At 48.8% G+C, this 23,198-nt stretch overlaps 1 protein-coding gene across 8 annotated transcripts in view; it reads left to right on the top strand.

Annotated features, from left to right (window-relative positions):
* The first annotated feature begins 613 nt into the window (after positions 1-613).
* The window catches only part of rgs19 (regulator of G protein signaling 19), a 25,488-nt gene continuing 2,903 nt past the window's right edge, over positions 614-23,198 (top strand). For 2 of the 8 annotated variants that reach the window (XR_015117809.1, XM_086213078.1), the window contains exons 1-5: positions 614-828; positions 17,345-17,517; positions 18,916-19,020; positions 19,647-19,881; positions 21,479-23,198. The exon at positions 21,479-23,198 is cut by the window's right edge. Coding sequence is in view for 4 of the 8 variants with exons in the window: in XM_086213078.1 (XP_086069204.1) it covers positions 772-828; positions 17,345-17,517; positions 18,916-19,020; positions 19,647-19,881; positions 21,479-21,667 (759 nt within the window). In the remaining 4 variants the exon portion in view is untranslated. Of the gene's footprint in view, positions 829-6,147; positions 6,259-17,344; positions 17,518-18,915; positions 19,021-19,646; positions 19,882-21,478 lie in introns of all 8 variants that reach the window. The other 6 variants (XR_015117812.1, XR_015117810.1, XR_015117811.1 and 3 more) reach the window with 6 other exon arrangements.

The raw sequence follows: 23,198 nt of genomic DNA, 5'->3' as shown, positions 1-23,198 counted from the left end.
CTTCTGGCCGCAATGATGTCATCAGTGGTTCTGATCTGAAGGAGATCTGAAGGAGATCAAAGGAAGGAAGTTGTGCTCAACAAACTGATCTCACAGTGCCTGGGTAGAGACTATAACTAGTGACAGACATCATGGATGCAAAATTCATATTTCGAAATTCACTGCAGCCTCGGAACAAACTGAGACTCCTTCTAATATTTACTGTAATACTTTACTGTAATACTTTACTGTAATACATTACTGTAATACCAACAGCAATTAAAACGGCTTTCCAAGCACAAACACTAACGGCCTTTGCAGAGTGCATAAAATCACGTACAAATCCTAAAATGACATTAAATTACTTTTTCTCACGTGAAGCTGATCAAAGACCTGACAGCGGAAGATCATGCTTGTAAAAATACCTGTGCTTGATTAGCCAGTGTTTATATTCTGGATTTTTACAATCATTACACAATATCTATAAAGTTTTATTAACTCTGGGTCTCCTGCGAGGATGGACGTACATAATAGCGCATGCGCAGTGCCGCCTCGGTCCGCCAGGGCGGTGATCTCTCTCTCTCTCTCTCTCATTCTCTCTCTCTCTCTCTGGGAAAAACCCGAGCAGGAGGAGAGCAGCAGAAAGGGGGAGGAGGAGGAGGAGGAGGAGGACTCCTTCTTCCAATACAGCGGCGGCAGCTGGAGGTTTAAGAAAAATAAATAAAAAAAAGTGCAAGCGCCGAACCCCCCGGTGCGCAGCGGTGGAGGAAGGAGAAAAAAAGCCCAACACGGATGTGCCTCCGAAAGCGCAGCGGATACCGCCCTCCGGACCTTATTAATGCCAAGATTGTGAGTATGTGACCGGCTGCAGAGACGAGGCTGTGCGGGGGGGAGGGAGGGGGCTGCTTCAGTTTGATTCACCTTTCCCAGCTCTCCGGGCTGCGGCGGCGGCGGCGGGGCTTTTCCGCGCTCCGCGGTGTTCGGGAAAAGGTCGGTCTCCGTGATTCCTCCCTTACCTCTCCTCCCTCCTTCCCTCCCCCTTCATTTCCTTCTTTCCTGTCCTTGATTCCTTGTGGAGAACAGACAGCGTGCAGTCAGGTCTGGGTGGGGGGGGGCACCCCCCCCCCTCCATTAACAGGTTCTAGTTTCTCCTTCAACTGGAAGCTAAAGCAGCAACTCGGGAGAAGAATCTGGTTCTTGTGCTCAAGTCTGTAAGTTGCCATGTGGGGGGGGGGGGGGGGGGTAGTGGAGTTGGGGCAGCGCGGAGTCTCCGGGGCGCCTCCGACCGGCGTGTGTGGTGACTTCATCCGGGGCTGGGCGTCACACACCTGAGCTCCGCATGACGCCAGTCCACCTCACCTCACGTTCCCACTCCAACCTCTCCTGAGCGGGGATTCCTCCTGGTTGTGTTTCAGGAGTGGAGGAACGTGAACGTGCAAAACTTTCATCAGTCTTTTTAGTGAAGTGGAGCACATGGTTGGATAGTTAGCTTAGCATTTAGCAGTGCAGCTCCACCTGGGCGGCAGCATCATGGTCAGCCTGGCACATACTAAGAGAAGTTGAATGAAAATGAACAAATCATGTGACCCAATCTCCACGTCCCACGCTGAGTCCTTCTGCTTCTCCTCCGCTAGTTTACATGTGATGTTGCAACCCAGCTGTACTTCCAGCTCCAGCAGGCACATCTGGACTGCTGTCGCTGTCTGAGGATACAAGAACAGGCGAAGAAGGGATTTGTTGACAGATGTGTGTTGACCTCCGGAACACTAGATGGCAGCATGCCCCCTTACAGCTGGTTGCATTGCAGATTTTCTTCAAGTTCATCTTTTGGCATCAATCATTGGACCCTGGACGTGTGGTACTGTAGGGGGCAGTGGCGGGGAGATGAAGCCTGAGCGTATTTGGCTTCTGCAGGAAGGGCAGATGAATGTGTTCATTAAACTAGTTTAGTTTAGTATTCAGTTCATTTTTAAATTTACATTTGTTTTTCTTGCGGTCGAGTCAGTGGGATATTTTCCGAGCTGTTCCTGGACACATCACCATGACAAATACAAACATTTTGGGTCGGTGAAAGATCAAGATGAGCCTTTTTCAATTCTCACCTGGATGAGAGAGCAAACATCAAGAGTCAGAGTATGAAACTAAGCTAACAAGAAGCTAAGCTAGCAAAGAGCGTTGGCAGCAGCTCAGCAGGAGTACAGCTGCTAGCCAGGTTAGCTTGTGTTGTTAGCGGTGCTATGGTGAAGTGGTGATGTCTTAGACATTGGTTAACGGCCTTGATTGGGATGAGCTTCTGCTGCAGACTTCGTGTCAGCATGCTTGCGCACACACACACACACACACACGTTCACTTTCTGCGTTTTTCCCGCCAAACCTCAGCGTGGCGGGATCGCCAGTCGTCCTTTTTGCAGAGAACATTCAGGTCGTAACAGCCTTCAGTACACCGCTCCTCCTCTTCTTCGTTGGTTTGACTTACTGACTAAAACCATTGATTCTGTCGGTGTTAAACGTACACCATACACAGAAGGAAGCGCACACATGCCTGAACAATCAGTCCCTGCCCGCATTGTTTTAGTTTTCGTGTTCCATGTTTCCGCGTATTTTAAAAGTCCAGCTTTAGTCTGATTAACAGAATTAGTCAAGTTTATTCAACACCATATACACATAACACAAACCCGTGAATGGGCGTAGGCCCTAGGAAGGAGAGCGGGGGTGCGACTAGGACATCCGTGCTCCGAGGAATCCCAACAGCCCGAGTCTGGGATTCTGGACTATTTTCCTTGACGATTTGATGTCTTTTCCAATTAGAAGATTCCGACTCAGGTTGGATGAATTTCAAATGTTTAAAATTATTTGAAATGCATTTGGAAGCGCAGCTGGAACTGGAGAACCTGGGACAGCGGAACGTTGCCTTCACTTGCGACTGAGTTTAAGTGTGACGCTGAGCAGGAGAAGTGTTGGGATGTTGGTGTGGGACCTGAAGTCCAACAGGAAGTTCCAGTGAATGTTGCGGAGAGCAGAAGTGATCATGTTTGTCTGGGAGTTGAGATTTTTGACGCTGGATTCAAACTTCGCTGCCATCCCAGCGTGATCCGCACAGGTTCAGATTAAAAGCATAAATCAGCGTACGGGTCTGGCCTGTCCGAGAGTTCCTGTGTGGTTTGTGCGTTTGTAGTGACCTTGCTGTGGTTGATGGTATGTTTATGTATAAACTGACACGATGAAGTTTCTACATGCTGTTGCTGCAACAGTCCTCAGGAAAGTCTCATCCTATACAGTAACTTTTGCCTGGAACTGCAACATTCCCATTCCCATCGAGATTCCTGTATACTTCCTTTTGGGAGAATCTAAACTGTGGTTTGTCTCTCAACTTTTAGTAGCAATGCAATAGGCACAAATCCACGTTTTGTTGAATCCAGAGGCTCCTAGCGGAGGGAGGACTGACTCACGCTCCATCACTGTGTAGTAAATCCTGAATCATGCTGGACAGGTAAGGTTGAAGGATGCACGGGCTGGAATGCAAGTCGGAGGGGGTGTCAGACCTGCCAGTTTGTGAAAATACAACTTTCTTTTTGTCTCTGTTTTCACTTTGTATCTCCCACCATGTGGAACGCTGGCTATCAATTGTCAACATCTATCTCCTGTTATCCAGAGACTTTCCTGTAGCTGCTTTGAATTATAACCTCGGCTCTTAAAAGAAAAAATATCCTCTCGTGAGAGGAGTGAGATTTGTCTGAAGTTGTCTCTCCTTGGATTTCCATCAACAGCGCGCGCAAGCATTGCAAGAGAAGGTACAAAAAAAAAAGCTTTTACAAAAAAAGTTTCAACATCGACTCGAGACAGTTTGATGTCCCTGTTTCTGATAAAGAGTAAGTCCTCGGAATGGAACGTGGACACGCGTCTTCAAATCAGCTCTGACCTGGTGGACCCGTCGCTCCGCTGGCCGTCCTCATGGACATTCCTGAGCTCTCGTCGTCCACAGACATTATGGGGTTTATTTTATCTGCTACAAGCCAGTTGTTGGAAACGTGTGACGTGTTTTGTTCACTCTTGCAACACATCCCTCAAAATTCCCTTGACTCTTTGAGTGAAACGGCGTCTGGGTGGTGACTTGAGTTGATCCACCTGATGGACCCAGACGGCATCCACTTCCCTCCTCCTCAGGACCTGTCAGTTTTAGAATTTTAGGGGTTTTTTGGCTCCAACCCAAGGGTTGATGCTTTTGATGATCTTCCATCACCTCCACCGACAACTTAAGTCGTCAGTTAACAGCCGAGGTTTCACCGTTGGCGGCAGGCGGGCCGGTGGAGCATCGCGGCTTCTACCAAGGCCACAGCGGTGGTTTGGACTCCTGCCTGTGGACCTTTGCTGCGTGTCACAGTTTCTCTCCTCCCTCATTTCCTAGCTTCTTCAATCAAGGCCCACGGTGTCCCTAAAATAACAAGATATTGCATTTATGAAGCTACAGAAGAGAGAGAACCTAATAATTTGTGCCAGGATGCCCCCCCCCCCCCCCACACACACACACACACAGATCTTTGGCATCGGTGTTGCCAGAAAACGAGGTCATGCCTCCTTTCCCGTACTGACTTACATCCGATCATGAGTCGACCATGTTTTTTCTCTCTGCCAGTTGCTACACACTTCCTCTTCCTGCCTCTTTCTTCACTGTCTGTTACTTGTTTCCTCTTTTGCTCAAGTCGTCACCTTCCCTCGCCGCATCGCCCTCGTTATCAACTGCCTCCACCTCTCTGTCTTCCTCTCCCTCGGTCTCCTAGTCTGGTGCCGTGGTTTTGAGCGCATGTGTGTTGACGGATGCTGCTCTCTCCATTCATCTGGGGCGGCAGGTGGTTTTACTCTGTTGCTGCTTCCAACATCTGCACCAGAGCAGGATTCCCATGTGTTCACATGAAAACATTCCTTCTTTTGAGCTCGACCGTGGAACTTTGAGCAGGACCCATCGAGGGGTCAGAGACTTCAGACCATAGTGGACCAGGTCATTGAGTGACCACCACACTTGAAATTACATGCACTTTGGGCTTGAATTCCTGTGGCTTCAGGCTGGCGGATCAAAGCTGCAAGAGCCTTGTGAAATCAAAGTCTTCACCTCAGATGAGCTTCATTCTCAACTGGAGGAAACGGCACACAGGTCGGCTCTTAGGGCCTCCAGAGCTCCAAAGAACTGTCAAAGGAGATCAAATAGTTGATGTCCACCTGGCGTCGATGGTGTCGTCACATGACCCAGGGGCTCTGCGACGATTCAGCTCAGGACTGATGGGTGAAGGAGCTCAAGACTTCCACCGCACCCCGAGGTGAAGCGCGCGAACGTCTGTCTTCAGAAACGATAGAGGCCTTTCATTCTTTCTTTTTAATATCTGGAATTTCGCCACCTTCCCCCAGTGAGTCTCATGAATCACAGAGGATGGATGATGTAATCGATTCTTCCAGAGGAGCGGTGTGGCCGTCTAGCAAGCGAAGGGTCGCTGGTTCGATCCCCACTTCCTCCAGTGGCCATGTCCAAGTGTGCTTGAGTAAGATAGTGAACCCCTAATTTCTCCTGATGGCCCTGCGACGGACTGGTGACAGATGAGCGGCATAGAAAATGGATGGATGTTTTACATGTGAAAATAAAAACACTGGCATTTTAAATTGCAAGGAGGGCGTCACTCCTCAGACGAGCGTGTCGGGTCACCGGCCCTGATTGTGACTTTGCTTAGAAGTTCAGGGTTGTTTGGATGCAAAGGTCCAGATTTGTGTGCGTCTCCCTGAGAGCTTTGAGTAAGAGTTGAAGGATCCGTCGGTGATGGAGGATGTTCAGGCTGACAGCTGCATGACTGGTTCACACTCTCACTATGGCCTTTTTCTCTCTCTTTGTGTGTGTGTGTGCGTGTGCGTGTGCGTGCGCGCATGCTGTTGCCTGTGTGCGGCCATCTTTTTGGATGAATGTCCATTCCCCTGGGCTTTTTGGTGGATTTGGTGTGTGCCGTGTGTGCTGTCCTCTCCTGGTGTCTGATCCTGTGGGATTTCACACACGTGTGAGTGCGTGGTTCATTTCTGTTGTGCTGCATCCGTGTGGCATTTTTTATGATTCCATGTTTGCGTGTGCATTTTTGCATCCCTGTGCGTGTGTGTGTGTGCGTGTGTGTGTGTGTGCGTGCATCTATAAAGGAGAGGTCCGAGGCAGAAGGGGGGATGACATGCATGTGTCCGGCCTGCTAACATCGCTGACGACTGGCACACTAACCGACCGCCCGGCCCCTCGACATGACGGACGTCCTGGTAAACCAAGTGCAACTCTTCCTCTCTTCCTTCCAAATGTTCTGTCTTGCTGGTCTTCATGCTAATCGTTTCTCTCTCTCTTATTTCTGTGTTTGTCTGGCAACTGCTCATGTAACTTTAAGTCCCGCTGATATTTCTTAGGCACATTTATGCCGTCATACTTCCAACAGAGCAGGACTGAGTTTCTTCATGTCTCACAGTAAAATCTGGAGCGACAGGGAACAAATCAGAGGTGCAGGAGAAATGACATCTAGCAGGTTAACCTCTCTGCTCGATAGACACCCTGGTTTGGGTCGTGACCCACGCCTGGATAGAAAAATATACCCATATCCCCAGTCCTCACCCTGAGCCCGGGGGTCAAAGGTTAACCTCGGTTTGGCGTGCGGTAAGGAGTGTCTTTGTACATCGATTTACATTCATGGTAAAGTAAAGTGATGCAGGAATGGAAGCAAAAATGATGAGGAACGTTTTACGCACAGAGCCAGTATTTGTGATCGGAGTGACCCGCACACGTTCCACCTTCACCACTGGCGTCCCACTAAAATAATGACCCACTAACTGAGAGGGACACATTTTGGATGTTGGGATGTTGTGAAGGAGGCTAATCAGTCATGGCTCCAGTTGTCCTCGCCGCCGTAGCTCTGATCGTTTTAATAGTTGGTATCAGTCTTAAACTACAGGTCGGTGTCAGACGGCTGCCATGTTTTCTCTCCTGTCTTCTTTTCCTCATGATCATCCTTCAAAATTAAACTGTCATCTAATTTCCACATGTCACCCCCCCACTGTTTACTAAATATAACTGCTGTCATCCGCTTGTCACCCCCCATCTCCCTCCCTCTGCCTTCTGTCCTCTCTCTCTCTCTCTCTCTCTCTCTGCCTCTCAACCACTTCTCCTCTTTACCCTCCCTCTCTTTTTCAAGTTGAACCTCCCACTCTCCCAAATTCTTTCGCTCCTCCAGCTGCTGCTCTCGTCCATTTTCTTGCTTCTTCGCTCTTCCTTCATTTGAACTCTTAGTGACTTGGTGAGGCAGACTTGTGTTTCAGTTCTTGGGGTTTAGGTGCCTTTAAAGTCTACTTTTATTGGGGCTACGTGACATCATCACTACCAGGTACAGATTCAGGACACACAGTTCTCCTCCAAACCTGGGAATATTTCTACTTCTTCATGCGTGAAAGTACAATTTTTACAATTTGAACATACATCCCAACTTCGAGTAAAGGCTGGCAGTCCACTGGCACTCAGTGGAGGCTGGTGACGCTCCTGTCTGAGGTGGGCGTGAGACAGTAACCTCACCCTCAGATATCAAACTCTGTAGAACTGACGTGGTCAGTCCGACTGAGATCTCTGTCCATCGCAGCCGGCCGTCACTGACTACTTCCTGCAGCAGCAGCTGCTCATGTTTTACAGTTCTACTATTTCCATCTCCACTGTGCTGGACTGAAGTCAGTGGTTGCCCAACAACCCGCTTCATTGTCCCTCACCAGCAGAATACACATCTACGCATTCTTAATGATACTTTGAGGTCTCGGCGTGATGCAGTCTTGACTCATTGTTAAATCAGATGCGCGGTGCAGTGGGTGCTTTTTATTGGTTCCAGTTTGAACTTTTTGCTGCTTAAATATGTTTTCTTTAATAGTTCAAAAGTACAAATAGGAACCTTTGTACTCAACGCTAACGGAGGTGCTGAGGCGGGGCGCCTCCCCCCACAACAGCACACCTGAGTGGGAGAAGCATTTCTTCCCGGCTCTGTAATAGGACCAGGGTTGTGTTGAATCAGGAAAGAACCCTCCCCGTCTGAATAGCAGTGGATGTCCTGTCGTAGAAGCTAAAGGGCAGAAATAATGGAAGAACAACCCTTCAGTCAGCGTGAAGAATGAAGCGAGCTGCTCTCAGATGGGTTCTAAACACTTGAGGGAGGGAGGTGAGCTGTTAAGAGACGTGTGGGTCTGGATGCATTGATGCCTGGAGCATTTATGTAGCTGCCTGCAGGCATACATAGTCAGATGTGTTGTGTTTGAAAGAGCAGGAACATGGACAAGTCTAGACTGGACTCCCGGGGTGTCCAATTTCAGAGAAGGAAGGAATGTTAATGCTGGTTTTTCGCTTTTTCCTTGAAGCCATTCTGACATGTATTGGTCCGTGCAGCGATGGGAAGGGCGGCGTGCGATTGTGTTGGTCTGATTCATCAAGTTTCAGAGAGAAACCAAGAAGCCCTGTGTGTCACAATACCTCTGACTCTGCTTCCTGTCTCTGTCTCCATCTTTCCTTGACGTCTTGGACCTCTGTTCTTCTTTCTTCTTCTTCTTCTTTCCTCTGACTGAAGGGATTATCGTAGCACTTCTGGTGAAAGAATGAGAGAGAGAAGGACGTGTGAGTCTTTTCATTGAGTTGCCCATCGTCGTCATTGATACATCATTTCTCTGGTGAGCTCCGCTTCTGACTTTCCTGTTTATTTAATGAGTGGTTTTCTGTTCTGTGCATCTGTAAAGTTGTGCGTGAGGAGAGGAAGTGGCGGCGCCACGCTGAGAGGCTGCACTGCTGTTGCTCAGGGCGTCCAAATGCCTCTTCACCTCTCAGACGGCTGTGGTTTCTGTCCTTCGGGCTCCTGAGGAAAGCCTTTCCTGTGTCTGAGCTTTTATTGATGGACGTGAAAACGCACAGTCATCAAGCCTGACACCAGGCTGCTTATCTCAGTTCCTTAAAAGTCGATATCTTTTTAACACCAATTCAAATAACCTACAATGTTTACGGTTGTGAGTGAGTGGTATTTGTGTCTCTCACGTTATTCCATCACAGGTCTATTAGGTCCTGTGTATCAGGGGATGCAGGTGTGAACATGTGAACTCTTCATTTGGGACAATACTAACAAGTGTTAGGATTTTAGCCGCCAGTCGCGGACCGAACACCAGCGTATTTACTGGTGGTGTCGTGGTGCTGTGGCTGAGACCTGATGGGAGGGGTTTCCCCGCTGCTAGCAGTGCTAATGAGAACTAGCACAAATGACCTCTGCCCGATTCGCTGGGCTCTCAGCCAGAATCTCAAATGGAAACTAGAAATATGCTGCAGCGAGCCTGTCACAGCGACCTTGACCTTTGACCTCAGACCACCAAAATATTTTCAGTTCACCCTTGAGTCTTCGGTGGACAGTTGTGGCAAATTTAAGCGAGGAAGATATCCTGAGATACAGCCAGAATGGGACAAATGTCACATACTGAAGAGGTCACGGTGACCTTGACCTTTGACCACGTTATCCCTGAGGCCCAGTGGACATAAGAGAACCGTACTGTTGCTTCAGCTTCTCCAGTGAGGATTTTTCTCTGCTGCTGCTTCTTCTTTAAGTATCACATTCAGAGGTGTTTGATGAAACGGCAATTAGAAACAAAGTCCCTCTGTGGGGCAGCAAGTTCTCACACTCACTTCTGGCGTTCTGCTTTTTTCAAAAAAGTGAATGTGCTCAGTGGGAGCTGGAAACCCTTCTTGACTGAGCGCCTGCTCTGCGCCGCCATCGTCGACAAAGATATTCCTGATATTCCAAAACAGCAGCAAGGGTACTGGCTGGAGTTTAGGAACGCTTCCTCTAGACGTCTCTTCTTCTTCTGCTGTCTCGGCCATGCGTCGCCTGCACCGCTGGCTTCTGACATTAAACAGTTGATGGAAAACAGACTTATGCACATTTCCTTTTTCGCAGCATTTCCACAGTTCCCCTCAAATTTGTTTACAATGAAACGAAAGACCAACTGGTGAAAAGATGCTGCTAACATCTTAGACCATCAGAGTACGTAGCCAGAGTAAACCTGGACCAGCTCGGGATTACTGCTCAGGTAGAAGGGTGCTCAGGTGGAAGGGTGCTCAGGTAGAAGGGTGCTCAGGCGGAAGAGTGTTCAGGCGGAAGAGTGCTCAGGTGGAAGGGTGCTCAGGTGGAAGGGTGCTCAGGTAGAAGGGTGCTCAGGCGGAAGGGTGCTCAGGCGGAAGGGTGCTCAGGCGGAAGGGTGCTCAGGCGGAAGGGTGCTCAGGTAGAAGGGTGCTCAGGCGGAAGGGTGCCCAGGTGGAAGAGTGCTCAGGCGGAAGGGTGCCCAGGTAGAAGAGTGCTCAGGTGAAAGGGTGCTCAGGCGGAAGGGTGCTCAGGCGGAAGAGTGCCCAGGTAGAAGAGTGCTCAGGTGGAAGGGTGCTCAGGTGGAAGAGTGCTCAGGTGGAAGAGTGCCCAGGTAGAAGAGTGCTCAGGTGGAAGGGTGCTCAGGTGGAAGAGTGCTCAGGTGGAAGGGTGACCAGGTGGAAGAGTTGTGAACTTCATTGTGTTGGTCGTGGTGAGGTCGTCTGGTATGATGAAGTGTTTGTGGTTGTAATAGTTGGTGAACACGTGTATAGAATGATTGCATGCACATTCCAGTGAGTGTGTGTAGTGTAAATGCTCAACTGAGTGGTTGTCACTTCTGTGTGTGTGTGTGTGTGTGTGTTTGGACAGACTTGTCCATATAAGGAGAGGAGAGCAGATGAATCGGAAGTTGATATGGCTTGTCAATGCAGCCTCCTGGTGAAAAACCTTGAATCTGTCACTACAGAGACGCTCTTAGGCTGGATTTATGGACCCGCTTACCTCGTGTGTGTGTGTGTGTGTGTGTGTGTGTGTGTCTGTGTGCGCGCGCGCGCCTGTCACTGTGTGTGTAAAACTATTTTAAAGAGCGTAAGTATGAAAGCAGGGAGTATGCGTAACATTTGCAAAGAAAATGTAGAGACATGGATCAAGAGGAGTATACTATTTCGTGTGTGTGTGTGTGTGTGTGTGTTGTGTGTGTGTGTTGACTAGTGCGTTAGCTGTGTTCAGTGTGTCAGGGCAGGAGTTTGCCGTAGCTCCTCAGTATAACGTTTTCCTCCCTCCTGAACCGGATCCTGAGTCTGACTCACCGTCATCCACCTGTAGCCTGCATGAGAATCGCTGGAGGGAAAAAACCCGACATGAATTCACTTGATACACATTTGGCTCCTCCCAACCCCATCGACAGACCAAGACGAACACTGAACACCGCCGGTCGGACAGAGGTCGCGTTTCCTTCCAAAATGTTTATACAGATCCATGTGGATTCTGTTCCTATCAACACTCAAGTGGAGTAATCAGTGAAAGTACTGAAGGACTACTAACAGGTACTTCTACTGCTTTTGTTCAGTACTTAAAACAGAGGTTCCTGCCCTCAACTCAGAACCGCGTCTGTGGGGAAGTTCTTTCTCTTTGATTGGTAGGAGGTGTTTCCAATAAATTGCATGAACTCTGTTGAAAAACAAAGAAGTCCAAAACCTGCCCCAGCAAGAATAAAATCTTTCTGTGTGAAATTGAGGAAGTTGTTTTTTTGTTTTTTTTCTCCAAATCATGCATTTTCGACCTCTTCTAATGCAACACTTCAAAATGTTGCAGGCATGGAGACACAGCTGAAGTCGAGCAAAGCTGACTGAGAGAAAACAGAAGTGGAGTTCATCTTTTTTTTTTTAAGAAATTCATTTAATTACAGAAGTCTGACATCACAATTCAAGTGTTTTTCATTTTTAAAAACATCCAGACATTTTCCATAATTAAGTACTAGTACTTTGTGTTGGGGGGGCAGTATTGGGAAAGATCTTTGGCCTTGTGTGTTGAGTAATAATCTGATGTGATCAGTTTTGGCACCGGGGGGTTGGGGGTTTCTTTTGTTCTGCTGCTCTTCTTGAATCAGAATCTCTGCTTTTCTCTCCTGATACTTTTGTAAACACTAAACTCGACTGTGAGCCCTGAAGGCCGTCTCACTACCCGTCTTTGGCGGCAAATATTTCGGTGTATGATGACCGTGCGTGTGCCAGCAGGGGCCCTCACTGTCACCTATGACTCCTGACAAGGGTGCACACTTGTGAGGAGATCAGGAGCAACAAAGGTGTCCTTCATTGTCTCCACCTGCTTCCCAGCCACCCCACAGGGGTAAGGGGACACACCTGAGACTGGTTGTGGCTGATTGACTGGGTGCCACCCTCTCTACTTTAACTTTTGCTAAATGCAAAAGATGTCAAGAAACAGGAAACAACATGAAGAGAACTTGCTATGCTGTGTTTAAAGCCATGCTGTTATCGTGTTTGCAGAACTATTATTTGAAGAAAGGGATTGTCTGCGATTCCTTTCCCCCCTGTCAGTGAACCGGCCCATTTAGTGGGAGGGGCCAAGTGGTTAAGAGGGGGGTGAGCTGAGGCTTGGCCGTTGCTATGCTGCCAGTCTGTTGAGGTGCTCAGGAGTGGGCCCACAACTGTCTCTGAGGAGACTATGGGCCTTTCTGATTGTTCACTGACCTCTTGGGTGAATAAATGTTGTAAACCTTAAGCGCGTCTTGCCATCCGTCTCATGTTTACCCGGGTCAGAGGCCTTCCACTGCCCTTACTTGAGGCAGAGGTGTGACAATGTGGCGTGTGAGTATCTGACCTGGTCAGTCGGTCAGAAACGTGACAGGACGTTCTCGTCTCTTGGCTCCTGCAGAGAGACGTTCTCTGGTTCGCCATCTTTAGAGAGGAACGCTCACTCATTCGTTTCATCTCTCCATCATCGGATCTGTCATGGTGACCCTCGACCCAACCAGTCCGAGCGGTCAGATTATGGAGCCGTAATCTCTCAAATTAATATTTAAAATGAGCGCTTAATTACTTAAAGCCTGCTGGCAGGTGCAGCTGTGTGTGTGTGTGTGTGTGTGTGTGTGTGTGTGTGTGTGTGTGTGTGTGTTACCAGATATGCAGTTGCCAGAGCAAACACAAGCAAATTTAAAGAACTTTAAATGAAGAATGGCAATAGAAATGTCAGTATGACATCATGCTGAAATATGAAGAAAGCGTATTCTCAATTAATAAATAATTGTAAAGTAGCAAAAGATGCATTCATTCAGATAATAAATGAAAATGAACAGAATTAGGGTAAAATAAAGCACGTCTGTAAAATGTCTGGGAATTTGAGTGTGGAAAAGTATGGAATTTGAAATGGCGGACGTGTGGGACCTTCCACTTCCATTGGTTTACATGAGAATAAATGAGTCATTGACTGCCTCCTATTTGAATTTGCATTAAGAAGCAGAATCATCCAGCCATCCATTATCCCTCCATCCATCCCTCCATCCATCCCTCCATCCACAGTGAGGACCACTGCTCCACCGGGCCTCCAGAAGTAGAATCATTAAAACAAATTACAAAGGGTACCTATGTTTCTTTTTCCCAGCTGATGCCTGTAACCTTTAATTAACCTGTGGAGCTCCCACTCCTGTGGATTAAACTGAGTGAAAAGGGCAAATATAGAAGTGTGAAGGAGCGAGAGGAGGAGCGCTGAAGGGATCTTGGTGGGGGATTAAGATCAGCAGCTGCCTCCAGGCTTTGACAGTGTCGCTGTTGTCGCCAACAAAAGAAGTGTTTGGACCAAATTCTACCTTTGAGGCCGTTTGTCGTCTTTCTGAGGATATGGAAAACTCCCAAGAGTTTGTTTCAGTTCCTCTGAGGGCGGCGTGAGCACAGGGAGGGCCGGGCTCATCACGGGGCTGGTGGAGGTGGAGGCCGCTTTCACAGTAAACCCCTCATTCAGCTGTTCGTCCCAGAGACGCTGAATCGGAGTCAAGGGGACGAGCTGATGTCACGCTGCAGCGGCCAATCACGTAAGCAGGAGAATGACAGGAAGATGCGACGTACAGATCAGTAGAACGGCTGCAAGATCTCAGTCTCACCTCCTGCAATATTCTTTTAAATTCTTCAGAATCCTGCAGCTCGGCCGTGTCGTCCTCCTCCCTGCTTCCTGTGGAGGAGAGGAAATGGATTCATACGGCACACAGGCAGGCCGCATAGAGACACGCCCACATCGCTGCGTAACTGCTGCAGCGCTGGATTTTACGTGGAAACAGACAAGCCAATCACACTCAGGTGGACGAGCGCTGCTCTTGCAACTTCCTCTCAAGAGTTTCCTCTGGGCTGACGCAGCATTTCAACATGCGTGCAGCCGCTCTCTGAGTCAACGGGGATTTTCACTGAATGCTCGGACTTGGACACCAACGTTTGCTTGGCTACTCTGAGAGGAGGCGGCGAGGGTTCCTCCTCACGCTGGCTCTCATAACCTGTCCTCCTCCATCCTGCTTTTCTCTTCTCGTGTTTCTTTGTGCTGATAGAAGCAACGTGGCTCGTCTCAAGTCCACTTTGTCTTGCTAACTTGCTGTCAGCCCTCTGCTCTCTGGACTTCCTGGGACGTTACACATCATACTAATCAGACCCGGACCGACTGCTCATAACGGGACTTTGGGTCGGGGGTCTGAAGACCTCCAGCTCACTCCTGTATGACACCCAGGTTTGAACGGCCCAAACTGAGTGGAGTTACAAACTAAAGGAGCCACTGTGGGACCAGTAAGAGTCTTACTGGTCCCACAGTGGCTCCTTTAGTAGAAACAAGACCCGTGTCTTAATTTAAGACACCGGTTTAGCAGAAATGAACTAAAATATGCTGGCGTATGTATTTTTGTCAGAAGATGCTGGTTTGGGCAACATTACATGAAAGCCATAAAACAAAGGAAGTCGATGAAGCGGCACATCTGGGTGTAAGTCTGCACCCATCAACCAAAGCATCAATGCCGCTGTCGAGTGATAAAGTAAAACTTCCGTCACAAGGCGAGAAAGTCCACTCTTGACTAAATCTGCTGTCGGTTCAGTTTAAGGCTCATCCCGAAGGCCGCCGTCTGATCCGTGGTCATTTCATATGTCTGAATTAAGGTGGAAGGAGTGAGGAACAGTTCCCAGTATACACCAGTGCTGTTTATTGGTCTGTGTGTGTGTGTGTGTGTGTGTGTGTGTGTGTGTGTGTGTGTGTGGTAACAGGGCGTAGTGTGTAAGCAGTGTTTGTGTTCTGTCAATCTCACCAGGATCAATAAAGATTAGAGAAAAATAAAGATGAAGTTGAGATGTTTGCTCGTGGGATTTCTGAATCTTTCTAATGTCATGTAGTTTAATCAGATTAACTCTCTGAACCAAATCCTGTTCCCACACACACACACACACACACACACCATGATACCGCCATAAAAATGGCCCACCACTGTGATCGTTTTACAATGCCAGCTGTCCTCAGCAGCGGCGTGATGTGTGCGCACCTTTGCGGCGGCGGCCTACAATGCCTGCCTGCATTTTTTCCTTTTTCTGTCTGCATTTTTTCTACAGGCAGCAGTGCAACAAGAAGCGTGCGTGAACAAAAGAGGAAGTGCTGAAAAGTTACAGTTCGTTCACCCCTTTCTCTACCTGTTTCTTAACCAGAGTGGAAATTAAACTCGCTGTGTTGAGTCATCGCCTCTCAAAAATAATGAGACAGACCTGCTTTGACACACAAGCACACACAGAAGCAGAAATGTGATAGCTGTGAGTTATAAAAGATGGCGGCGGTGATGAAAGGCAGGAAGGGAGCGTTGCTCTGTCCGCACTCTGCTCCTGCAGGTGACTAGAGACCAGCAGCGTGTGAAAGCTTCTGCAGGCTGGAACCGGTGAGCTCCACTTCCTGCGTCCAACACTCACAAACACGAAACCCTTAACGTGCTTCCTCTGACGCTCAAGCTGGGTTCCTCTTCTCCGGGGCGGCGCGGGGACGAGTCCCCGTACCCAGAGGGAAGTCATCTTCCAAAGATGGGGTTTCTTTTAAAAGGTTGGCAGGATATCTGTGATTAACGCGCTTAAGACAACGGAGCAGGTTGCTCTGTGGCATGGAGTACGAAGTACATCAGGAAAACGGCACTTTTGGCTTTCAAAGGCTTCGTGCGGCTGCTAGTCAGTGGCACAAGGAGAGTTCAGAAGTCTTCGCAGAAAGTTTGTGTCAGGAAACTGAGACCCAGAAGTGACAAGAACCGAGAAAGTTCGGCTCAGAGCCCGGCGAGTGCCAAGAGACGCGCACCCAACAGCACCGCTTTCAGTCCCTTAATACATTGTGTTTACCTGATGGAGAAGTTAGCTTGACTGTGACGTCTGCAGTCCATCAATGATCCGATTCCTCACCACTCTTTCGAGGGCGTGTCTAGCCTCATTGTCCTGAACCAATCACAGCCTTGTGTTGTTCCCTTTAAACCCTGGTTGGGCTAGAACTCTGCATGTTGCTGTTTCAGCAGCGGACGCGTTTCAGCTTGGGAGAAGCGACTGATCCTCATCTGGGAATGGAGCTTGTAATATACGGGTGAAGCAGGCACCTCCTCCCGAGGCTTGGGAGTTGGAGGAGGTCTGGGAGGAGGTGGAGGAGGTCTGGGAGGAGGTGGTGGGCCACATTCCTCCTTTTGCCGAAAATGTCTTCTGTAAAGACTTCTCATGAAATGGTACTCTCTCCCCTTCAAGCTCAACTCCTGAAAGTTGTGTGGAACTGAACAAATATTGGTGCCTTAGTCACTGTAATCAACCCCCCCCCCCCCGTGTGTGTGTGTGTGTGTGTGAGAGAGAGAGAGCGAGATCACAGCTCAGTCACATGATGCATCGCACTGCCTGATCTGTCTCTACTTCACTTCCTGTAGTCTACATGCTATCTCTCTTCATCTTCAAAATTAATCTGTCACACCCCCCACCCCCCCACCCCATTTCACTGACTGTATCCTTAGCAACAGATTAGTGAGCCTCCTCAGACCCTAATGAAAGACATAAATCTCATGTGCTAACTATGTTTTTACTTCTGCCAAGGAGGTCATGTGATCACCAGCACGTCCAACTTTTTGTTGATTCGTTTGTTGACAGGATGTCTGAAAAACTAATCAGTGCATTTTAATGGAATTTGTTGGAAAGAGTAATAATATTAGTATGATAATGTAATATTAGAGGCAACAAGGGACTACTTTTGGAGGCAATCTGGATCAAATTAAGACTCTGGAGAGGCTTCAAGGCCATGATTCTGCTTTTAGCTGTGAATTTTGGGGGGGGGGTTGTCCCTCTAGACATTATGGGCCGGAGTGGGCTACTCCATGGGTGCCCACTCCGGCCCTGGGGGCACATCTTGAGCTGTGTGTGAGTTTGTGGATGTGAGGAATCTGTTGAGGTGATTCAGTGTAAACCTTCCAAAAAAAATATCACAATATCTGTTTCTCTCTGTCTCTGCAGTACACAGGTCCGATCCCGGCCGAGCGAGAGGGCGAGCTGGGCATGGGGGGGGGTCGCAGCGAGACCTCGGCACTGAGCGGGACGGGAGGGGGGCGGGACATGACCACGACCCAGAATTCCCAACGGCCAAATGCCTGCTGTTTCTGCTGGTGCTGCTGTTGCAGCTGTTCATGGTAGGCGGCTTATGACACACACACTCACTCACGCGCGCACACAAACACACACACTTCTAATAGAGCTAACAAACACCGTCAGAGGCAGACTGGCTTATCATTGTGCCAACATTCTCCACCACGTCTGCTGAACTCATGATGTCACGCCTTGGTGATCGTGCCAGTCAGAGCTCGGCAGACATTCTTGGTCTCCAGAGGACCACCGGTCACACCTGTCCTTCAGCACCACCATGACACTCGACTCATATCCACGGCACGTTAATGGGTGTTCATTAGCCTGCACGGCTGATTCATGATCCCTGGAGGACACACGCCAACACGCGTGTCATCGTGTGACTCTATGAATGATTCCTGAGGAGTGTGGCACTAACGGGCTGGTCCCCAGGGGAGGATTTGAAGAAAAAAAACAGAAGCAGTTCCTGGTATTTCATCAAGAACCTACTCAAAACTGAATCGTGTTCAAGCTTGGTTTCACAACCAAACACCTGCTCAACGCTTGATGTCTCCAGAAGTCTGAAACCACAAGGTTGATGACAGGAAGTGACACGCCTGCTAGAGCTCAGCGTGCAAGTGCAGTTCCGCAGGCTCAATTCTGGGACACGTTGCTCACTTGGTATCAGTTTATTTTCAAATGTTTAAATGCTTCTGCTAATAACTGCCAATAACAACTTCTTGGTACATGGAGGTGTCTTGAACTCACCAAGACGTTTTTCACCATTTCTTTTATACCCTAGACTGCAGAAGAAGACAGCCTAGCACATTTAGCTTGAAGCTAACGGTGCGCCATAGCCACCCTCTACAAGCAGCAGAACTGTCCAGAAATGTCAGTTCTCAAACTCTGTTTCATGGTCTCGAGTGTTCCACGCCTTCTTTATCAAGCTGTATTGATCTTCACTTCCTTTTAGAAAGTTGGGTGACAAAAGCTTTCAGTTGTCGCTACTTCTTCTGCCTGCGTTTGACTTGGTAACAGTGGAGCTTTGAAAACATCTCAGATGAGGTCACGGGTTCCTCCATCATCCTGCCAGTTGCCAAGTTTTTTCGTTATTGTGGTGTTTGTGTGTTTGGAGCCTGCTTGGATGTGACAGCCTGATTGAGTGATGCGACTCCTGATATGACAACGCGCTTCCAGGAACAGTGATTAGGTCTCTTCTGATGGGAACCAAGTCTTTATTTTGTTCTCTCTCTCTCTCTCTCTCTCTCTCATGATGACATGCTGTTAACACAACTGTGGTTGTCAGTAAATGTGGTAATAACATTATGGTGTGATTGTACATGTTAGCAATTACTCTCCTGTCAGCCTGGTGTGTGTGTGTGTGTGTGTGTGTGTGCATGTGTGTGTGTGTGTGTGTGTGTGTGTGTGTGTGCGCTTCCTGCCTGAAAGCCGTTTTATCATGTCAGTCTCACCGTCAGGAATGAAGAGGAGAGGAGGAGGAGGAGGCGGAGGAGGAGGAAGAGGATATCACAAGACACCAAGATGGAAACTATACCAAACTGTGAACCCTGGTGAGTCTGCGGGGCTGATCAGATTTGGGATACGGTCAGGCTGCGGCCCAAAACAACAAATGCCTCATTTTTTTGGTGTAGATGCAGGATGTGATTACGGGGCTGCAGGCTCCTGATTTCCTCTCCACTTCAGTAAGAACAACGTCAAAGTTTCAGCTCTTCCCGCTCGTTAATTCACCTCATGAGCTGATCAGCCAATGCTGGTTATTAAAAACCAAAAAAGGCCAGGTGACCTCCAGAAGCCAAGACAAGCGATGCGCTGCCCTGTCCAGTGTCTCCTTTTTATTTGCTCAAAACCTGACAGGCTGCAGAGAAAATGGCGTCGCTCCAGCAACCTTCTCAGAGAGCGATTGTGGGTTAATTTAGGGTTTTATAAGAAACATGTTCCTGCAAAACGTAGCGACCGTCAGCGATGAAGCCGTGTGTCGCGCTCCAGCTGGACTCTGGAACAGAAACTTGGTCAGAACTGCAACGTGAGATCAAGCCAAACATGCAGTTCAGCTGGGTAACCCTGACGAGTCAGCCGCTAACTCTGTTACACCACATATCAAGGCCATACTACTCAAAAGATGAGTCATCGGAGAGTTAAGAATTTCTGAGTGTTTCTTCTGCTCTTGTCCTCTCAGCACCAAACCCTCAGTGGACGAGATCTGTCTCTGGTCTCAGTCCTTCGACAAGCTGATGAGGAACCCGGCGGGTCGGAATGTTTTTCGGGAGTTTTTGCGGACTGAGTACAGCGAGGAGAACATGCTGTTCTGGCTGGCCTGTGAAGACCTCAAACAGGAAATTGACAAGAGCGCCATGGAGGAGAAGGTGCGCTCCATCTATGAGGACTACATTTCCATACTGTCCCCAAAAGAGGTAGGAGAGCTGCTGGCTTGTTCAAGGCTGCGCCTGCACTTCTCTTAATAGCTCTCAGAGACAGGAAATAAAACCATTTTCAGACAGCGACATGGGACACGTCCTGCTGCCCCGTGTCGGCCAAGAATAAACCGTAGAGGCATGCTAGCCACGAACTAGGCTAGCGGACGCAGGCTGCTAAAACTGTGTTGATGGACAGGGCTGTGTCGGAACATTCTGGTCACCTCTGCTTCTGCTTCACTGTAACCGCTTGGTTTGCAGGTTCTGATCCGTCACACCAGCACTGACCTTAGCTGACCTGCTGCTTAAAAGCGTGGACGTCACACTCATTCTCTCACGTGAGGCGAGGGCAGTCACTTCAGCTCATCTGGAAACACCGCTGCTGCCCTCCGTTCTGGTCTGGTGGACAGTGTGTTCCCCTTCATAGAGTGTGCACCCCCCCTCACACACAAACACCCCCACCCATCTGAGGAGTGTCTCACCGTCTCAGCTCAGATATCAACAGAATATAAAGCACCAGTGTGCCGTGATCTTCGCTGCTGCTGCTGCTGCTGCCAGCGCGAACACACACCACGCTTAGCTGCTGTCTGATGCTTGAACTACTGTTTTCAGCTCTCCCTGTGTGTGTGTGTGTGTGTGGGTGTGGGGGGGGGTGTTTGTGTGCAACAGTGGGTACTTTATTTAGCACAAGTGCTGTAGGCTTTCCAGGCTGAAGCGCAATGTGTGTGTGTGTGTGTGTGTGTGTGTGTGTGTGTGTGTGTGTGTGTGTGTGTGTGGCATGTTTAGACACTGGTGTCTTTGTGTATACAATTGTCCGCATATGTGTGCATTTGCGCCGCGGTGTGTGTGTGTGTGTGTGTGTGTGTGTGTGCATGTGCGCGCGCCTTTAGAGGAAACTCCAAATTGCTGCTCTCATCACCTTCTGGCAGTCAAGGCTTTTTTTAAACATCCACACAGCCTAAAATACAGGGATATCTGGATGTGAGTTTGGCAGAGACGAGGCATGTCTGGCTGTCTGTCTGACCTTGGTAGGACACTTATCTGTGTGTGTGTGTGTGTGTGTGTGTGTGTGTGTGTGTGTGTGTGTGTGTGTGTGTGTGTGTCTTTGCTAAACACAAGCAGCGAGAAAACATAAGAGAAAGATTGTGGTTCTATAAATATCTGCTGGTGCCTTGGCTGCAGGGCCTGTGTGTGTGTGTGTGTGTGTGTGTGTGTGTGTGTGTGTGTGTGTGTGTGTGTGTGTGTGTGTGTGTGTGTGTGTGTGTGTGTCTTCTAATGCTGTTAACTGTGTGTATCCATGCCTCTATGGAGGATTATTCGTGTCAAACTACTAAGAGACCACCCTTCTGTCCCATTAAATCACACGTCCTGCAGAATGAGTCTTGAAAAGTGTGAAGCATCAGATGAATGACATGTTTGGGTGTGCCACTCCTCTAGCCAGCGCTCCAGGTCGATACGATGAGTATTAGCTGGATTATGTGGGTGGAGTCTCTCCGGCGTGGTACCGACTCCCTTGTCTAGCTCGTCTACGGTTTGATGACAGTGATGGAACGCTAGCCAGTCTCTGTTGACTCAGCTGATCTGAACCTCCTTCCAGGTGAGTCTGGATGCCCGGGTACGAGAGGTGATCAACAGGAAGATGCAGGACCCGACGCCTCACACCTTTGAAGACGCCCAGCTGCAGATCTACACGCTGATGCACAGGGACTCCTACCCACGATTCCTCTCCTCCAACATCTACAAGTCACTCGTTCACGGCAGCTCTCGCACCTCCTCCGAGTCCTAGTCCCACGCCACCTCCCCGTCTCCTCCTCCTCCGATCCAGATGCACTTCACACCGACATCCTCCCCAACATTTCTAGAAGAGATCCTTCCCTCAGTTCTCTCTCTTCTACGTCGGGCCACCTACTGCCAAGACTCTCTCCGTTTCTCCACACGAGCCTCCGACCTCCAGAGGCGGCGCCGCTTCAGCTCCAACTCAGTCGACTTTCTCTTTGGTCTGGTTCTTCCTCTCACACTCGTCTTCAGCGGCGAGGCTCCTCAGAGCTCTCCTGCAGGAACGAGGCTTCCAAAACAAGCAAATTATTACAAATAGGAACTAGATTTACAACCCAAATTGTAGTTATAGAAACTTGGATGGACGAGAATGAACAGACGAGGCCAAACTCAAGTTGGAATCTAAAAACCTCACTGACATGAACGATGGAAGGCATGACAAACATCTGAAATCTGAATGGAATTACGTCTGAAACACGTTTATATTTGAGGGATTTTGATCAGTACCAACAAGTGATGGAAGCATGTCACTCATGCTGGTTTATATGAAAAGAGGTTTGTCATTTCTTATTCTTCATCAACACTGATGTAGGAGGAGGAGCCTCAGAAGCCTGCGGCGGCGTGGACTACAGGGTGTTTGCTCAGATACATTTAGGCTGGGCTGGATGAGCCCAGCTGTGACCGGGCTGGGCAAGTTTGCGGAATTTAGATTTTAAAATTAATTATTGCTGTTTCTAATTTACCTTTAGAGGCGGTTGAGTTAGCGAGATTGTGATGTCACGTGAGAAGCCATCTTGTCACAAGCCTCCGTTTATACAGTGAGACGACAGCGAGAAGCCGCTCCTGGAGAGGTTAGCATAGATGCTACTAGCATTTCTACACTTCTAGCTTTGAGCTGCGTTTCCTCTTCGGCTGAACTCGGATCAGTGGGGCTCCATCATGAGTTTGTTGGCATCAGTTTGATCGCTCAGCCTTTCTTCAAGGTGATCATTTGTCTCCATCCAGAGATCTGTTCTTCTCCCGTCTTTCTGCCTTCCATCCCTTTACTCATCCCTCCATCCTGCACATCCTATCTCAGGCCGTCCTCTCCCTCCTCGTCTCCCATCGTTCCTGCCACGTTCCCGTGTGCCGCTCCGATGGCTGGAAGGAAGCGATCCGGGAGGTTGAAGCATTTCTTTGGGATATTTCATGAGGAGATATGAACACACACTTATTTTTGAGAGATTTAAATACACCTGTGCATTCTTAGGGGACTAATTCCGATGTTCCCGTCCTACCAGGACCACCTTTAAGAGCTTCTTCCTGACGGACGCCCCCTGACACCTCCAGGCCTTGTTTTTCATCCTGCAGTTGCCTCCACTTCAGGACAGACGAAAAGGCAAAAGACAAAGATGGATGTGTCCTCATTCCCTCTCTTTCTCTCTTTCTTTTTCTCTCAACTGGAAAACACAGGGTGCTCTCCTCATCCACCGGTACAAAACAACAACAGCAACTCCGTTCCTTGGTTTGTTATTGAATCATTTAATCCTGTGATGAACAGA

The sequence above is a fragment of the Aulostomus chinensis genome, chromosome 9 (assembly GCF_037954235.1).
Source record: "Aulostomus chinensis isolate RoL2024-O1b breed Wild chromosome 9, RoL_Achi_v1.0, whole genome shotgun sequence".
In the NCBI taxonomy this organism is placed as follows: domain Eukaryota; kingdom Metazoa; phylum Chordata; class Actinopteri; order Syngnathiformes; family Aulostomidae; genus Aulostomus; species Aulostomus chinensis.
Note: the sequence above shows the minus strand (reverse complement) of the source record. Positions and strands in the feature narration are given on the sequence as shown.